Source organism: Dasypus novemcinctus, chromosome 5 (genome assembly GCF_030445035.2).
Source record: "Dasypus novemcinctus isolate mDasNov1 chromosome 5, mDasNov1.1.hap2, whole genome shotgun sequence".
NCBI lineage: Eukaryota > Metazoa > Chordata > Mammalia > Cingulata > Dasypodidae > Dasypus > Dasypus novemcinctus.
The window spans coordinates 7,381,844-7,401,910 of NC_080677.1; the positions used below are offsets into that span (position 1 = coordinate 7,381,844).

The following is a 20,067-nucleotide window of genomic DNA, read 5'->3' on the forward strand; positions in this document are numbered from 1 at the left end:
AAACTATGAATTACTAGAATTGTTTGTTTTAATACAAAAGCATTGTGGCTGGCTCAGCCTCAGGGGTGTAATGTTTTAAATTTGAAACAGTGGAGATGTGTAATGAAAGCTTTACGAAGAGCATATCAAAAAAGGGAATTTATTCCATTATCAGTATGAGCCTTATGCCACCAGATAACAGCAGCTCTAGATCCTTTACAGTCTGAAGAAGGAGAGAAAGATGAAATTACTGTATTTCCTAAGCCCATAAGTAAATTTGAAATGAAAGAAAGTAAATTGGAACAAGAACAGGAGCTTGAGGTGAATGGGGAACCATCAGGTTTTTCCCCTCATCCTGATATTAACCCTTTCATCAATAAAAACTCAGTGAAGAGTCCTAATAAAATACCTTCTGTGTATCCAGTACAACCCTCTGCACCTACCTAATTGCCTTCTGTTCTGTTTTGTTTCCATGCTAATTCTGATTGGGCCTATTTAACCAAAATAATAAAATTAGTACAAAATTTTTATCAAGGTGTTAAAAGGAATTTTCAGTTTTAAATCAATAGTTTACTACTGAACTTCAAGTCTCAGTATAATCTTACAGAGTAGTAATCCAAACATGTATGTTAACGGTCTGTCTAATCTGCTAAATAAGAGCTTAGCTACATTTATGCTGCTCAAGTTATCTTAACTGATTGCTGATAACTAATAAAAATGTTTCAAAGCACAAGCTTGCATATTACAGGCAACATGGATTCCAGAAGAAATCTTAAAAAGTACAATCTAAGATGTGATATAACAGAGAACTTAAAAGCAGCTATACCAAGAAAGTAAGAATTATGAGTCAATTGTAAACTGTATGTTTCTGTTAATGTGTTGTAATTATTTTGTGTTTGTCTGTTTGTTCAATGTCAGTGTATATTTTGATACTTCCAGATGGTAATATAAATTCATAAGTAAAAATTTTTAAAAGAGCTCTATTCAAATGGCCAAAAATTAAATAAGTGCTTATATTAATACATAAGGTTAAATGTTAATAAGATATCTACAATGATAAAAATTGCAAGTCTTGATTAACAAAATTACTATAAGTCTTTTCATAAAAAGTTGTTCTTGCCTAGATTGAAATGAATAGTTTATTTTTCCTCACAGGGATAAAATGAAGGATGTAAAACTTAAATGAATATTAAAGGTTAAAAGTTTGTGGAAATGCTGACTGAAATTTAACAAGATTTTTCTAAAAGGTGCGTTTTGTCCTAAAGTAGGATGGCTAATTTTCATAAACTCTTGGAACTTAAATGCATGTGGCAAGTTGTAGAAGGTATTGTGGTAACTTTAAGTAAGGGAATGTTTTCTCTGAAGGTAAAATTTGTCTTAAAATTATAAAAAATTAAAAGAAGTTTAATGAAGCATTGTTTAAAATAAGGTATTTAAATGGCTAATTCCAAAAAGTCATTTTTAAATAAAACCTTAATTGATAATACTAATAACAAATGTAATTTTAAAACAGGAAAACTTGTTGGCAGCCAGTCTCCCCTGCCAACTTGCTTCAGGGGACTGTTTCTAGTACTGCATGCTACTAAATATTTAAAGTGAAGAAAAGTTCATTATTTTAACAAGCTTGTTTAGTGTTGATGGCAGTTATATGTTGTAAGAAGTTTGCCTGGTAACTTAGTATGTGGAATATATAGAATGTGTTTTTATTATTAAAAATAATAGTAATAATTTTGCCCTAAGATGAAATGATTGATTAATGGGAAAGAGTAGAGTGTAGGACAAACCTGAATGAATACTGAAAGTGTAGAAGGTTAGTGGAAAAGAAATATTTATGATTAAATTTAAATAAAATTTGATGGATCTATCTATAAAGTTTTAAAAGCTTTAGTATCAAATAGTATACTAATGCAAAGTCAAAAACTTTGTCCTTTTTCAAAGTCTCCCAAGTCATTAGTCTGTTTTAGTAAGTTTCCTGAATAATCAGTATACAAAGAAAGTCTGTTCTATCAAAACAGCTTCTTGTGCTTTAACCTCATCATTTCCTCAGTATTCAGGGAAGAAAGGTCTTATCTCTTTTAAAGGAACATAATGTTCTAACCCTGCTTTCTAAAAACAAATCCTGAAAAGTAGCTTTTTATTTCAAACTAATTACAAGAGATTTGTTCTTTTATCTTGAAAGAAAAATTCAGCATCCATGTGGAATCTAAGCCCCCTCTTGTTATAGATGTGGAGTGGACACAACCATTCTAAGGTCCACAGGATGGAGGAATAGAGTATGGATTAGAGTAGACTTACTGATATTCTATTCATGAACTATTGTGATTAGTAATTGAAGAAAATGTGGCATTGGTGTGGAGAAAGTAGCCATGGTGGCTGCTGGGTGTAGGGAGTGGGAGGAAGAGATGAGATGTGGGGGCATTTTCAGGACTTGGAGTTGTCCTGGGTGGTGCTGCAGGGACAGATACCAGACCTTGTATGTCCTCCCATGGCCCACTGGGTGGAATGTGGGAGAGTGTGGGCTATGGTGTGGACCATTGACCATGAGGTGTATTCACCAAGTGTAATGAATGTCTCATGATGATGGAGGAGATTGTTATGGGGAGAGTAGTGGCGTGAGGGGGGTGGGGGGTATAGAGGACCTCATATTTTTTAATGTAATATTTTTTAAAAGTTTTTTTAATTTTTAAAAAGTGGGTGCTTAAAGGAGATTAATAAATTTGACAAATCCTTAGTTTGACTGCTAAAGGAAAAAGAGAGAGGATCCAAACAAAATTTAAAAATGAAAACTAAAAAACAGTTAAGTTCATTTAATATGTTATAAGTTAAGTAGAGAGTGTTTAAAAGTGTTATAAAATTAACAAAATTTGTTAACCCCCTGTTAATTAAAGTTGTATGAGTAAAAGTTTCAAATGAGTACTTCAGAGTGTATAAATTTACCAATATTTCAGCATAATATTAAACAGAAGTATAATGTGGTTAATTATGGTTTTAATTATTATAAAAGGGGTATGTCACAGAAACAACCTCTCATCATAAATTAAAATAACAACACTGTTGTATGCAGCAGTCCCAAATATTGCTAGTTTGTTGCAAGAAGTTAATGTCCAGCTATGTCACTATCACTTTGTTTTAAAATGTGCTAAGACTTTCTTTAGTACTTCCTTAGGCAAGTCAAGCCAGTCTGCATTCTCCTACCTGTAGAAAAGTCAACAATGGACTTTTGCAGTGCTTCCCCAAGGCTGTGCGCCTAGCCCAATCATCTGTCCTGGCATGGTGATAATAATCTAGCTGCATAAAATCGGTGGCTGAAACTCTACTGATGACATTATGTTAACCAGAAATCCTTTTTTCAGAATGAAAAGAAACATCAGAGATAATAGTATCTTCTCTTAAAAGCCTGAACTAGGCAAACAATTGGGACTGGCTGCAGGGTCCCTGCTGTTCTATCAAATTCTTCAATGATGTTTAGTTTGGTAAAACAAAACTATAACCTGCTGTAATTGATAAAGTACAATGTTTTCTCATGTTAATGTAGTTTGTAATATTGTTGGAATATTAAAAATCTTTCATCCCTCATTTAGCTCAAATATTAAAACCATTGTATGTATTGGGAAAGGTCCTTCATGGAAGTAGGAAAACCTCCAGCAAGCTGCTTTAAATAATAATAAAAGGAAGGTAAATTGTGGACATTAATTTAGCCTATGAATTGGATGTAGCAAGTACCCATATTGGCTTTGGGTGGAGTTTGTGGCAAAAGCAAAATTCTAAGTAAGTAACCCTTGGGTTTTAATCACAATTCTGAAAAGAAGCCAAAAGCAAAATATAAAAAAGCAATTGTGTGCAGCATAAGAGGTCCTGCTAAAAGTGAAAGACTTAACCCAATAGTGTTTGGTCATTCTAAAGACTGCTGTCCCTATCCAGGGGTAGATTGCAAATACTAAAAACAAGACAGAAATGATGGACTGTTGTAAATCACCCTCAGATTATGAAAAAACATCAGGGATACCTGCTAGTAGTAACAGGTGACTGTCATGTCCCTGGCAACTCCACTAACATCCCTTTTAGGACTGTTGACGCAAATGCCTTTGCAAAGATACAGGGCCCTACCACTGAAACCTGAGAAAAGGCAGAGTGGCTCCACCAGAAAGGAAAACATCAAAGTGTGTTTAAGGATTAAAGGATTAAGAAACAATAGCAATGGCCAGAAGAAGAAAATGCATCTGGATATTGGTGAGGATGATGGAGATTTGGCAGTCGTCTTCTGAAAGTAAATTATTGCTATATAAGAATTCTTGAAACAGACTAAATGCTTTATTGGACTGCTTATTAGAAGCATTTTGGGACTGATTGGAATCATTACAGCTGCTGCTGCTATGGTAGCGTTACATGAAAGTACAGACACAACAATATGTACATGATTGGCATAAAAATGCTAGTGATTTGTGGCATAGCCAAGAGCACATTGATGAACAGTTAAATAATCAGGTTAATGATTTAGATCATTGAAATTTGTTAAGGGAGTTGAGGTGTGATTGGAATGAAAGTAATTTCTGTATAACTCCACTTGCATATAATTCATCAGATATAGTATGGAAAAAATTAAGAATCCTTTATTAGGCCATAAAAGTAATCTCTCTAGAAATGATAGTTACAAAGGAAAATATTGGATATGTGTCATAATCAAATTCATGTAGCAAATGATGAGGATATTTTCTCAGATATGATTTCACATATTACAAAATTTAACCTAGCTAATTGGTGGAAATCACAGCATTTCCTGTCAGCTTTAGGAATAGGGCTAATCATATTTGTTCTGCTCCTCATGATTCTCCCTGTGCCGGACAGTGGTTTTGAAGAAAATTGCAAAGCATAACAGCCATGGGACATGCAAATAATCTGGTGCTAGCAAAAGCACTTCAATAATTTCCCCAAGTCGAAGAGCTTGGCTGGTAGTCAATGACGGGTAAGACTCTCAGAGGAGGGCAACCTAAGACAGGCACAGTTACCTCGACTAAAACAAAAAGGGGGAGATGTTGGAAACTGAGGCACAGCGGCCTCACAAGGAGAGACGTGCTATCTCCATGCTAGTGCTGTCTCCAGGGCTACACTTGCAACCTAAAGAATGTGGCAATTAAGAGTTCCCGGCAAATGGGAAAGAAAAGATGAGCACATACCTTTTGTAGTGAATAGAACACTTGGACTTTGAACTTTGAGATAAGATTTTTTAAAAATTCCTTAGACTATGGGTAATGTTGATAGTTAATATGTGTTGCTGCTTGATGACACGTAGGCTATGTGTTCCTGATTACTGGCACATAGGCTACGTATTCCTGATTGTTCTCACGTACACTGGGGTATACAGAGAGCCCCTTGTAAACAATAAAGTTGTCTGAGGAGTTATTACTCACAGACCCCCTGATCCCAGCTCTCTTGTTCTTTCTTTTTCTTTCTTTCACTTTCTTTCATTCCCAATACCCTTCAGGTCCAAATCTCCAACAGCTTAATAAACACTATCGAGGATGGTGATGATAGTCAACAATAAGTAACGAATAAGAAGGATATTTGAGAATCCATCCAATATCCACATTGTATAAATGTTCATTTTATGTGATGAGAAATTTTGCTCATGAACAGTAAACCAAAAAGTCATAGAGAAGCATCCAGTTAGTAAAAATGAAGATTTGCAAAGATGAAGTAAACTAATTTTTGTCCCTTGAGTTTTAGATGAAGAAAGATCACAAACAATGTGGGAGACATACCAGGCAGCCACAGGAACCCTGAAATCCTGAATGAGGCAAGGGATCAGTGTGCCAGCAGGAAGAGTTCTTCCTAACAAAACAAAGGACAGAATCTCAGTGATCTTTCAGATTACAAAGCTATTGCATTTCAATAAAAGAGAATTTCATCAGAGAACACTGTTCACCGGATAATCATCTCCTCCTGGAGCCAGTGCAGAGCTTTGGCATTTGTTCCCACAGCTTGAGCTCTTAATCTGATGACAATGTTTTATTGCAATGACAATATTTCCATTATATTAAGTGATGTGCATTGGGTTCACTCTTTCCTATAACATGGAGACTCGGCCTCGGGGCTTGTGTGAATTCCGAGGCTCAAAGTCCCCCAGCCAGGGAACTTCAGCACCAAGAAACAATTAATAAACACAGTGAGCAGCTGAATCTTATTGGAGATATGCCATCATCAGTGAATCATCATAGGAAGAAACACAATGACTAAATTTCCATTTTGAAGAAAGGCCGTGCCACAGAAATGGTTATGAAAACAACTGGCTGCAATCATTCCAAAACTTTTCTATTCCCGTGTGGTTCCCCTATTTTGTTTTGCCTCATGGGTGCCATACATTGACATTTCTTGGCTGTTCGTATATCAAAAATTGCTTTATTAATGATAACCATTTTTAACATATATTTAATTTATTTTTATATCAATGTTGCATGTTACTCAATTAACACAACCACCACAACAGTAAAAAATCTGCTTCAGTCAGCAGTTACACTCCCCTCTGACTTTTGTTCATTTCTCAGCTTTGAATTTGGGACAATGTCCGCTCTGGCTACTTCAGGCTGAGGAAGGATGCAGTGATTATGGAGCAGAGGGCTTGCAGTTATAACAATTATTTTAATTACTCATCACTTGGGAAAGAAGGGAAGAAGCTAACATTTACTGAATGGCAGGGCCTTGGCTAGATATTATCAACAAAATCCAATAAAAGCCGCATGTATAAGGAAAGTAAAGACCACACCAAGATCACAGTGTGGAAAGTGGGTGAGCTGACCTCTAAGCTCCCATTCTTTGCTCTGTGATGGTTTGCTGATATCCAGTTTCAGGACACTGAGTTGAAAAAAGGTGCCTGGAGGGAAAAACATGCCATTTCTATTTAACCAGGCTAATAAACTTGTCTATGCAAGTTTTTGAAATACCAAAAATAATTTTCTTCTCTATTAGTACTTACTTGGTTAATTAGCTTATGGAAATTCCAGTTTGGGAGTTAAAAATTAATAAGCAAGTAAAACCTAGGGGAGTTAGATATTTTACTCAGACTACTGTTCCCAAAAGCTATTTTTTTAAAAATGACTATAGCTCTTAAATTCAGCTGGCCCTTTTTACCTCAGATGCATGACTTAGTCAATTTTTTGCAATTATTTAATAACTAAATGAAGTATAATACTTCAAAAAGTTAACCAGCTTTTCAACTTTCAAATTCTTCATTATTCTCATCCTAGATTCCTGTCACAGGGTAAAACTGTGTGAGCACCATATTTGTATAATCCTCCATGACAGTATTTACCAGAATTTTTATGCTGAAACAAAAGATTCACTATGAAGCATTCATAACAGGGACAGAAAGACAAGATGATATGTTAGCAATTTAAACCTTCCTACTTAGAATTTTCCTTCCGGTTTCAGGAACCTAAAAGCACACATCCCTTTGATTTACAGTACTATTCCTTTAAAATCATGCTGTGGGACACTACAGGAATTATGGTGTTGCAGAATAAAATATGTCCTGAAAATGGCCTCGTGGTCCTTTGGGTTTAGAAATGCTGGCTTAAATGGGATTTTTTAATACAGAGCTCCAAGGAAGCTTTAGTTGTCTAACATGCATTTTTAAGTCTGAGAGAGGAAAGACAGGGAGAGAGAGCAAGAGGGATGGTGAGGGGAGAAAAAGATATATAACATGTACTCTCTTGGGAATACCATTTTGAGACACAAAGACTCATGACTAAAGGGGGAAAAAAGCCCTCCACAGGGGCTACTACACTGTTGTTTTAGTTGATGTCATTGTTCTGATAGAACTGTGAGCACTTGAGTCCAAGATGAGGCACAGAAAGGTTGTGTCACCTGTCCAGGTCACAAAGCAAGTGAGCTGCAGAGCTGAGGCTTGGATTAAGGTGAACTGGCCCAGAAACCGTGTCCTCTATGCTTTCCCACCTAACTCTCCACACTTTAGACCCACAGCCTCCACGTTGTCTTTTCAAGCCCCTCTGACTTGTCACCAGCCATTCCAGGTCCCAGGATTCTATCTCATAAGAATTCATAAAGCCGGTCATCCTTCTAGATTTTCCTAGGACTGGAACTATTGGAACCACTGAGATGATTCGTCATATTTCTGCAATCTAATCATAAAACGATTTCCTTGAAAGTATGAAAATAAGCCTTAACCATCTCTTCACTTGTCTTTCTAAGCAAAATAAAAATACATGAATTGCTGACCACCATTTTTGTTCTATATTAAAGCATTAAAAAGAAAGGGTGGGAAAAGAGACCATTTGCTTCAGAAATAGTGAAGGAATTTGTCAGCCAATATGAACCTTGTAATAGGAAGCCAAATATTTCAATCTACCAGTCTGCTTCTAAAAGTTAGCAATTTTAGTGCATTTTAAATTTAAATGACATATCATCCCATTATGAGAAAACATATACTTTAGATCAGATTTATATCACAATAAAATTTGGGGAGCTCTTTATTGCCTTCTGTATGAGAGGGAGTTAAAAGTAAGAGGTGGGAAGCAGATGTGTCGCAACCACTTGGGCCCCTGCCTACCACCTGGGAGGTCACAGGTTCAGGTCCCAGTGTCTCCTAAAGGAGGACGAGCAGATGCCGCCTCCTGCCATGATGTGCTAGATGCTATTTCCCACCGCAAAGAGCTGGTGTCACAAGCCAGCAGACCCCGCTGCCCATGGGGAGAGGATGTGGCTCAGGCCACTGGGCACTCGCCCCTCATGTGGGAGGTGCCAGGTTCGGTTCCCAGTGCCTCCTGGAGAAGGCAAGCAAACAAAGAGCAGACAGATGAGAGAACCATCTGGGGAGGGGTGGAAAAATAAAGTAAATAAATAAGTCTTTTAAAAAAAGAGAGAGAGAAAGATCCAACAGGGCACCTTGGGTTTCACCCTTAGAGATGAATAACACTCAAGGCCTTTTGTTAAACCTGCCAGGGATTCAGGTGGAAAAGGTTGTAACATGAGAAGGAGATGAGGAGAGACCACCTGGAGTTCACCTAGAACAGGGAGAAAACCAGTATTAGAGGATAGATCCAGAAAGGCCAAAGAATGGGCAGAGAGGAAGGCGGGACTGCTGCTTGCAGGCGGGGCGGCCAGGAGAGGCTGTGCAGCGGAGCAGGGAGACGAGGGAGTTTTCACGAGCGCCAACTCCATGTGCAAAAGCGACGGAAAGTAAAACAGACTCCTTCAGAGAATTTTCAGCACGTTCTGCTGTCCTTTAAGCATGTATTCCAATGTTGTTTATATTTGTTTGTCTTCTCCTCTAAGAGGCTAGGTAAAAGAAATATCTTTTTCCATCAGTTGTTTGTTCTTTGATGCAACTCTGGGCCAAACACTGGAACAGTTGGAGCCTTCCAATTTCTCCAGGGTGGCTGTGTTTTATATCTGTGGGTTTCATCAGAAGGCAGGCAAAAATATCACCAATGAAGCCTTTACTTAGCTAAATAAATTATTTTGTTTTTCAAGCGAAGACTAAAGAGAAGCAACATAATTAATTTTCTATTAATTCTTCCTCGCTGAGACCATTAATAGTTATTCAGTCTTTAGCTAATTACCAACATGACTAATGGGCAAAATGTGTCTTAGCAAAAGAGAAATCATATTGCCAATATTGTGTTATTCTCTGGATTTTTATATTTATTACTTAAAAACATACAACTTAATATATCATTATGGCTTTATCATTTGCCTCATTTGCTCTACCCAGAATTGTAAATTTCCTAAAAGCAGGCTATATCATTTATCAATCCAACTTCCTATTACAGGACTTTATTTAGAGCAGACTCTCAATAAACAGCTGAACAAAATGAGAGAGCAAGAGAAAATGTTTTTGAAGAAAGGCATGCCTTATAAAGCTTTTATGAAAAGGTCATCTCTACACTATATTTTCAGGTATGAAAAAAATAATCTTCTAAGTAATTTACCCCCAAATCGATGTCACTGACCTTTTAAGTCCTTTTTAAAAAATAAAGTTTTATAATTACTCTCTTCATGGGTATGAGTTTTCCTAAAAGTAAATAACAGTTAATGCAGAATTCATACATAATTGCTACTTTGTTGTTTTTACAATAGGGATCTAGTAAGTAAATTAAAACATCATTAATTACTACTTAATTTTTTTTGCAATAATATAAAGTGTGCATTTACCACGGGGGAAAGGGGCAAGCAACTGGGTAGCTTAAATCAAGTCATAGGGCCACATACATTGGCCCTGTTCAGTGACAGCCTACTCACCAGGCTAACATTATTTCATGTAGTATAAATTTACAACAGAAAATAACAATTCATGGCAGCAATTGGACCCTGCAGCCTACAGGGTTCTATGTTCGGCCTCTGCGCTTTTGCACAGGGCATTGCATACTTACGGGTCTGGGGTTAGCTTGTCGCAGAGCAGATCCTGATCTCCAAACTTCCTCAGAAGCACGTGGGCGAGGTCCATGCCTTTGCTTTCACTGCTGTTCATCACAAGACAAAGGAGGTTAAGTGGGGACTGTTAGCTATGCTCCCACTGAGACCTCAGGGCTAGCTCCTCAGCTCTCAAAGGGCCCTGAGACCCTGGTCCAAGCAGACGAATCCTATGAGGTCACATAAAGCTGTTTTTTCACCCTTTTAATGGTAAAGCCAAAGCAGCAATGAAATTAGGAGATTTCTTAAAGACATTGTTTTGCCACCACAGACGTGCATATTTTATATCCCTGCATTTGCAGTATCAATATGATTTTATTTGTGCATCTTTCCACCTATTAGTACATTGTTACCATTTCTTGCATTGGGGTTTCTAAAAATGAATGTAAAAGTCTGCCTAGTGTTACACAATATTCATATGTTAACATCTATAAAATATTCTCTTAATGTGGGAGATCTGAATTGCGTTGAATAATTTTTTCTATTACATAAACCTGCAATTAACAGCTTCTTCTATTTATATGGTTTTGCTTATATGTGTACTATATCGAATGATATTTCCTTAGGATAAAGTCTTCAGTACAGAATCACACGTGTGCTTTAAATACACATTGAATTCTATAGTAGTTATTTTACTGGCAAAAGTGTAAGTCTATTAGAAATGTGGTTAAAAAGGGAAATTTTAGGTTGTATATATGTTATAGAATAAACTTTTTAAAAGTCTATTAAGAGTTTAAACAGCAATCCTGAATGTGGGAAAGTGGGAGGGGGGAGAAGTAAAGCATATGGGATCCCCTATATTTTTTATGTAACATCTATGTAATCTGAAGCTTCTTTAAAAATAAAAATAAAAAATTTTAAGAAAAAAAATGAAATAAACAGGATGACTGAGAACCCAGACCATATACAGAAATAAGAACTTTCTTATTTGAAGACAGCATCTCCAGTAAAAGCCACTATCCATTTCACTTTTGGGGAGGTAGGAAACAAACTCTACCTTAATGTTAAACATCAGTGGTAAGAAACGTCTTAATTTGAGAAAATGTAGGGGGAAAGATCTTTTAGATCTCTCTAAATTGAACCGTTTGGAATGGGGTTCATTTCAATTAATTAAAATGATGAAATTATAGTATTTACTAAAGAATACAGATTTATTACTTTACAGACTTACAGTGTCACTTACCAAGTAATTTTGAACAAATATCTTTGAAACACATGTCCCAAAATGAAGAATGATTTGTAACTTGTACTGTAGATTATTTTTATGTAAAGGGTGACCACAAACCTTTTTGGAAAGAAGTAGTATGTAAATTAATAAATGTTTGCAAGTGGTTCCCTTTAAAGAACTTAAATATTGTGTTTTCTTAGGAAATGTAAGCAACCTCATTGTAATCTTCTACAACTGATTTTCCTAATTGATTTCTTTCTTCACAGACAATGAAATGCTGATTTGCAACTATCATTCTGAATTAACATCAACACTCAAATATAGGGAGGTCTGAATCAGTTAGATTTTACACTCCACATCCTGAAGGTACAAATGTAAGCCCAGAATGAGAGGAAACCACTTCCTATTTGTGCAGCGAGATTGTATACATAGAAGAGACGTGTACAATCAGATTCTTAACTTCCCTATTCCTTTCTAGCATACTAATTCGACATTTTCCCTGCTCAAAATTTATCCATGGCAAGTTGCAAGTTATAATTCCTCGTGCTGTACAAATAGGATGAAAGTCAGCCTATGGTAAATGTTAGTATGCTGAATCTGAAAGTGTAATGAGAATGTAACTTCCCATTTTGCATTAAATACATTTAATACTTAAATGCTGTCTCAGAAATTATCCATGGGTCCTTGTTACTCATTTGCCATAAAATAGTATTTAAATCCCCCACCACATGACTTCTACGAACATCTCTAATATTCTGTCTCAAGACGCTGCCCCCAGCGCAATGGGACCACTTTCCTTTTCAGGGTGTCTGCCTTTGAGTGTGCTGATCCCTCTGAAGTGCTACTCCTCAGCTTCCAGGCTACTCCTTGGAAACCGGCTCCAGCCTATCAGCCTCAGGCCTAGTGCTCTTTCTTCTGGGAGTTCTTCCTTGCCTCCTGCCTGCCTCCTCCCTCTGCCCAATGGTGCTGATATACATCTCCACCATATTTTAACTGCAGGCTTCTTCTCAGACTCATTACAGAGGCAAATCAGAAATTGCAGAAGATGGGAAGAGGGCCAAATGCTTAGGATGGTAGCTGGAAGACAGTAGGCTCTCAAAAATAGTTTGTCAAGCCAACTATGGGGTTACTAACACCCTGAACAGTAGAACTAACCCTTCACAGCATGTCAATGATTTTACTTCCCTAAATTTTGTTTTTCAGGAGTTCTTACCATTCACAGAAAAACAAAATTGAATGGAAAAAGTAAAGTAAAGCTCATTCCACTAGATTAGTTTTATATTTCTGGAAAGAACTCCTTTGTCTTCAGAGTACTAACTATACAATATTTAGAATACAAGCAGGTCTGTAGCATGCCAAGACAGAAAAGAAATAATTATTTATAAGAAAACACCAGCTTCCTCTTCTGCATAAAATAAAATAAAGATTTTAAAATATTCAGGTGTTTTACAACTGTCCTAATATGATTCCCTACAGCTATGGCTAGAAACATGCACGATGAAACATCTGAAATTTATGACAACGCTATTTCTCTTAAGCAGGCAGTGTTACTGATATATATAAACAGTCTTAAAGTTCCAAGCAAAGGAGAAAATACTTTGGCAAGGAAAGGGACATGCTTTCCACTGGAATGGTGCCTGTCGAAAAGGAAAACACTATTTGTGTCATCTTTGGAAATACTCCAGAATACTCTCCTTTGACTCTTTAATCCTAGAACAAATAAGAAAGTTTCAAACATTCTTCTGAAAAATTATTGATCCTTAAAGTAGTTTCCTTAGAGTACTTACTGAGAGCTAGGTTAAAAGTTATGTTTGCTTTTTATTACTTTTCTGGTTAGGTCTAGAGGTCATTGATTAAAAGAGAAAAAACCAACAGCAACAAAACACTGATTTTTAAAGCCTTATGGTTGCCATCAAATTTAAATGCTTATTCCTACACTATTCTTTGGTTTCCTTCACACTCTTATAAGTTTTTCAAAGTAAATCTCAATTTTAGAGGCATTTGAAGGTTGTCCTTACCAGACTATAGAAATAGAAAAGATTGCTGAATTGTCATTCCTGAAACAGGTCCTGCTTCTCTCTCCCAAACAGTATGTCCAAACCTCACCATGCACCAGAGTGACTCGGGGAGCTGGTTTAAAGAATTGCATCTCCCTAAGTACCCCTAAGGGTCTCTGTGGTTAGCAGGTGCCCCCAGGGGATTAGGAGGCCCTGGGTTTCTGAGTCAAGCAGCCCCTCTGCTGAATAAACATCTGGCTCCAGGTGAGCTAGGAGGTTCCAGGGAGATCCTACAGCAGGGCTGATTGACAGCCATCCTCCCTGAAATCCAGGTGAGGTGAAGGCAAACAGAGACCAGGAGCCAGAAACTGGGGGCTAGGGCCAGAAAGGTCTGTCCTGGAAGGGTGACCCTCAGAGCTACGAATCCTCAGGAAAGCTTGGCCTCAGCCCCCTCAGCCAGTCAAGGGAAAGCCAAACCAGAGGAGCAGGTGCCTTCCCAGCTCTGAGTCCGATGAAACAGAAAGGTGTGGTGGTTGACCTTCTTCACCTCCCTGTTAGCTGGCCAGGATAAGTCCAATAAACCAGAGGGTAGGATTTGCAAGTCTGCTGAGGCTCAGGGCCTGGCTGTCACACAGACAGTCCACAGATTCCCAGAGTATACACCAACCCCAGCACCAACCACAGGTCCAATAAAAATAACAGAAGAGGCATGTGTAGAAAGGTCATAGCTGAGTCCAGCTCCATCACACCACACCAGGGAGCCAACAGTGCCTACAACTGCAAGCAGAAGAATTGCATCCATCATCCAGGTGGAATCTAAGCCCCCTCTTGATGTAGACGGGGACTGGATATAACCATTCCAGGGTCCACAGGATGGAGGAATAGAGCGTTTGGATAGTCACAGTGCAATTGAGCATACTAAAGCTCTAAGAAGGCTACAGAAAAGTAATCTATGTGGCATTATCCAGCAGCCCAGCTAGTCCCAACATGAACCTGGAGTCATTTTTTGTGGGTCATGCACTAGTATGAGTGGAATAGTGCTCCATGAAGTAAATATTTGGGAAATACCATTCTAAAACGAAACCCAGTCATCACTCTACACATTTTCAAATCTCCTGATTCATTCCTTCCTTCTACTTGCAGGATAAAGTCTGTTCTACTTAGGATACCTTATAGAATCTGCCAGAAAAAATTAAGGCTCTCTTGGATTTCTCGTGTTCCGTTTCACATTCATTCCCACTTCTTCCTTTACCTGGAGAAACTTTCTACCTACTTGTCTGTGAAACAATTATTTATCACTTGTGACAGACTGAATTTTGTACCCTGATTTAGACAGGGGTGCAAAAGCACCCCTGATATTTTTGTAATATCAATCTACATTCCTTGGGGGTAAAACCATTGTAAATAGATCTCTTGAAGATATTATTTGAAATGAAGGTGTGTCCCAACTGAATAAGGATGAGTTTTAATCCAAATTACTAGAAAGAATTCAGAAGCCAGAGTCAGAGAAAACCATGAGGAGGAACTAGAAGCCAGAAGTCAACAGAGAAAGGAGAGGACATTGTCACGTTTTGAATGGCAGGAATACAATCCAAGAAACCCCAGAGATCACCAGCAGGCAGCACCAAAATGCCACAGTCTTTGGGGAGAAAGGCTCACCTTGCTGACCCCTCAATTTTGGATTGCACACAGCCTCCAAACTGTAGGCCAATAAATTCTCTTTGGTGAAGCTAACTCAATGTATGGTAATTTTGAAAGCCACTCAAGAAAACTAAGACCTCATTGAAACTTCAAAGCTTTCCCTCTCAGACAGATCCACCTGTCCAACTTGGGTGCAACCTCTGCACCACGTATAAATCTCTATCATAGCATCTAAAAGACTTTTTCTCACCTAGCTGTTTGTAGGTTAATTCTCTCTAGTGGACTGTAAACTTCCTGAAGATGGGAATTGTGTCTCTGTATTTGTTTTTGGATGAAGAAGTGGAGTGAAGAAACCTGAATTCTATTTTTGGTTCTGCCCTACAGGGTGGTGTCACTCAACATCTATGAGCTCAGTGTCTTCTTGATGAAGAGGTTTTCATTTTTAAAATTTTATCATACTAAGAGGTAGAACATAATTCCACAGATATCAATGATTCACAAAGTAGTGAATCTCAGTTGGATAGGGCTAAGGGAGAGTTCACCCTTGAGGAGAGTGTCTCTTAATTTCAAGGTGGAGGGGAATGAAGGATGTGAATTCACTCATAGGCAAATATTTAAAGAATGCCTACTCAGTGGTGGGTATTTTCCCAGATAAAGTGTAAATATAGTTAAGTCAAACAGACAGGCTCAGCAATCTTGTATACCATTTATTTTTTCATTGGACTGTAAGCAGCAAGATAGCTGACAGTGAGTTTTATAGGGGAGCAATGAAGGAAATGAAGGGGTGATATATAAGAATATTGAATTGGAGTTGCTCCCTTGGATAGAATTTCCTAACAAAAGCCTGTGTGTACTGACCTGAGAATGTAGCAACCATGTCATGCATGGGGCGTGGAATGTCCTTTGGGTTGGGAATTGGATATGCCAAATCAGGACAAGTTTGGATCAAATGAAGCCCAGTGTGAGGATAAACTTGGTACACAAGGGGTGAGCAGCCAGAAAATCAGACCAGAGAGACTGTCAGTGCCAGTTCTTGCAGCACTGAATAGGTTCAAGAGCCTGTTGGAGACTGTGATATTCCTTCCCCATCCCATTCAGAGGCTCAAGTGATGTGCTAGATCCTTCCCACTATACACTAAGAGTGAGAACAACAGAACAACTAACTTTCAATGGGTATGCAATTTCTGCTAGGAAATAGGTGAATTGAATTATTGAAACAAAATAAGTACTGTTAGTACTTTATGTGATAGCGAAAAATGCCAAGTACATATACAGAAGTTGCACATATCTAAAGAGAAGACTATAAAGTATGAAGACATTCATGTGAATGTTGAGAGGTAACTAGTTAGCATCAGTGAAACATCAGCAGCATGTATTTATTTGCCACATTCTGGTTACCATTTTGCTAAACTTGGTGGATGTCTTTGAGATCACGGAAAGCCAATGATACATATGAGCAGACATTGGTAAATTGTCTTCGATTAAATTTAATTTTTATTATCCCTCTGCATATGGCAGAAAGACAGGTTTTTTAATGGAAAACCAAGTGAGTCTTCTTTAGGCAAGTGGCCAAATATTTCATCAAACTCGATGGTATTTGATAGGGAAAGCTATCCACCTTCTGCCACAGGTGTACAGGAACACGAAGTGGTACATGTATCTGCCAGCCATTTTGTCTACTCTTAAAGAACTAATGCTTGGCATCCGGTACTTTCTCTTTCTAGGTGGAGGACTAGGACTAAGTGGAGCAAAGCTGAAAGAGTTTGGTGGTGGGGTCAAGCTCAGCAAGCAATGGGCCAGTGTGAAGCTCACGTTCAAGGGGAGCCACATGTTTTCTGAATGGAGTGGGTTTAGTGGCATGTCAAGGAGCGTCTTCTTTAGTGAGGACAGAAGGTGGAATCCTGGAATCTCCTCTTTTTAACTTGTTTAACAACGTACACAGAGCTATCTTTTTATCATCCCCTATGTCAGTTTGCTGGCTTGAAATAGAGGCCTGAAAATGTTAATTTCTGGAAGACTTTCCCTGATATATTTTATTTCCATTATTTAATTCAACATAACAAGGTTTGGATGAATGTAACAATTTCAGACAGTGGGACAAGAATGAAAGGAACAAGGATGAAGAAGACTTGGTCCTTATACTCAAGGAACTCATCCAGTGGGAAGGAAGGTAAGAATCTCAAGTGATAAAGGAACCCACAGCAATGCACCCATGTGGCATCTCCAGAGCCCCACAGCTGAGGATCCCCAGAAGCAGGTACTTCTGAGCCAGGTTCTGAAAATTTTCTTAGTTTCCTGGGCAAATTAGTGTGCATGAAGTGGGAGTGGAATAGAGAACAGGAAAATAAAAATAAGGAGGGAATTTCTGCATTTCCTGAAGCATGGGAAGAGGCAGGGACATAATACACAATTATGGAATTTTGAGAACACAGCCCAAGGTAAATGGCCAGAGCCAAGGCTGCAGAAGTGCCTAGAAGACCCAGAAAGTCATGTGGAGATGTTCAGATGTTTACCCATAGGAGGCAGTCAATGATTTTGAGTAGGGCCTTTAGAATTTTACCACCTTCAGATTTTGTGTAGGGCAATGATGGTATGTCTATGCTTGATGTGTTTCACTAATAGTTGGATGCTATATTCTGGCATCCGTTTTTCTTGACCCTGTTTTGGATTTAATCAAAGCCTTTGCAACCTGTCACAATTTGAATTTGGTGGATCAAGAAACAAGATTACGTTTTTGAACTAATCCATTCCTGTGCCTGTGAGACCCTTTGATTGCATTAGATTCTGTTAAGGGACCTTGATTAATCACTTGACTAGATTGCTTTTGATTGGACTATGTCGGTGGGGCATAACTCAGGTTAAATCTCTGCCCTCTTACTGGAGCTTTACATAAAAAGAGACATAGACCGGGAGGAAAAAGGTGCACAGAAAAAGGAGTTCTGCCATTTGCCCCAGCCATGGGAGAAGAGAACTCCAGGTTCACTAGCAGCCGAAGCTGGGGCACTAAGCCCCCAAGAGGCTGGGCCCATGGAGCAGCTCGACACTGAAGAGACATGCCATGTGCCTGAGCACCTGCGGCTGGGCTCAGGGAGAAAGCAGAGCAGCTAAGGCTGAGAGGGGAGGCCTAGAAAGAGACAAGCCCTATGCCTGATTCCCCACAGCTGTGCTCCTGTAGACGGCGTCTTGAGGAGAAGGCAAGGACCTCAGCAGAGAGACCTAGCCATCTTGTCTTACCACATGGTAGGACCCCAGGATCACCATAGCTGACTTTGGTGAGAAAGCATCTCTGATGGTGCCTTAATTCAGACATTCCATGGCCTGGGAACTATAAGATTTTCCCCTAATAAAATTCCCATTATAAAAGCTACCCCTTTTCTGGTACTAGGCATCAGCAGCTCTGTAGCAAATTGAAACATCACCTCTTTATTTCACAATCCTCAGAGAAGAGGGAGAACTTCTGGAGCCCTCTAAAAATGGCAATTGGGTATCAAGTAGATTCCAAATAAAAAGAAGAGCCAAAAGCAGGGATCACAAACCAGCTGGCCAAAACCACACACAGCCCAGACGCATTGCATTGGGCTTCCTTCCCTCGTGGTTGCAAAAAGGCAATGTGTTGGGAAACCTGTTGGGACGGTTGAGTCACAAGTATCTTTCTGGGGCTTTACAATCCCAAGTGTGTCATATCCTTGCCCCCCACCCGGCCCCAAAAGCATCTGAGTGGGACGTCCTGGGGCTCATCAGGGCCCAAGCACTCTGTGTGTTACAGGGAAGTTGTCTGCTCACATCATTCATAAAAGGATACAGGCTGAGAGAATCTACCCAGCTTATTTCCTTTTTCTCCTGTTTTCAAAAAAAATTTGTATTGTGAAAGAATTTTTAAATGAACTTAATCTAGACTCATACATGCCTTTTCTCAACTCTAAGAATTTAGGAACATGAGGGTACTGAGAACTAATACAGTGAGATATGTGTACACACAGGCTAAGGCACCTAATTATTTTTGAAAGCCACATGCAGGTATAAATTATACACCTATTAACAGGGAGTTACTCTAAGGAGAAAGTAATGGGAATAGTGTAGATCATCCCCAAATGAGATGAAATAGGGATTTGCCCACATTGGAAGGAGCATGGACATGGAGAGGGCATTATTCATAGAATGTTTTCTTTTCATGTATGTATTTGTTTAAATCTAATTAGAAATTACATATCATTTTAGAAATTACCCAAATATGACCCTTCCAGGCTAGCTAATTAAGCTCATTATTTTAATAAAACCATATGTTTGACCAACAGACAACTGCTAGGATCCACTTACTTGTCCGCCCATGAGGAAGTGTTGCCTGTGCTCTCACGACCAGGTCTCACTGAGTGCCCACGACCGCCCCACCCCGCACAATCACCCTTTGCGGGATAACTGTGTGCTCAAGTCACAGGGCTGTTGTCACAGCCACGCCCGTGTCGGGCACCTCCCGCGCGATGGTTGACTCTAAACCACGCCTGAATATGGAGAGCAGCCAATTCAGGAGGCCGGGGCTCCCGTTTTAGACCCGCCGCCCCACATCTGCAAATCTCAAACCCCGGAGGCGCCGGGGACTTCGTGTGTAGATACACTTGGTGGCCAAAGCGGGACTGGTCGATGTTCCGGCAGCTGGGACGGATCTCCCACCCACAGGGAAGCTGGCAGCCTTGCTGTTCTTTAGAGGGAAAAGCTGGATCACAGTGGCTGTCCCACAGGCACCTGTTGAGAGCTTTGTGGAATCCACAGTGGATCCTCTTCCCTAAGAATCCAAATCCTCACGCAGATGGGGCGGTCATTCCTGACGCGTGCCTCAGTGGGTGGTGCCGTGTCCCCTTT

At 39.1% G+C, this 20,067-nt stretch overlaps 1 protein-coding gene across 1 annotated transcript in view; it reads right to left on the minus strand.

Annotated features, from left to right (window-relative positions):
- Positions 1-20,067, minus strand: part of ABCA13 (ATP binding cassette subfamily A member 13) — a 345,366-nt gene that overhangs the window by 144,379 nt on the left and 180,920 nt on the right. Inside the window, exons 31-32 of the mRNA XM_071215039.1 lie at positions 10,365-10,454; positions 5,739-5,808 (exon numbers count right to left, since the gene is read on the minus strand). Coding sequence (XP_071071140.1) covers positions 5,739-5,808; positions 10,365-10,454 — 160 coding nt within the window. The remainder of the gene's footprint in view (positions 1-5,738; positions 5,809-10,364; positions 10,455-20,067) is intronic.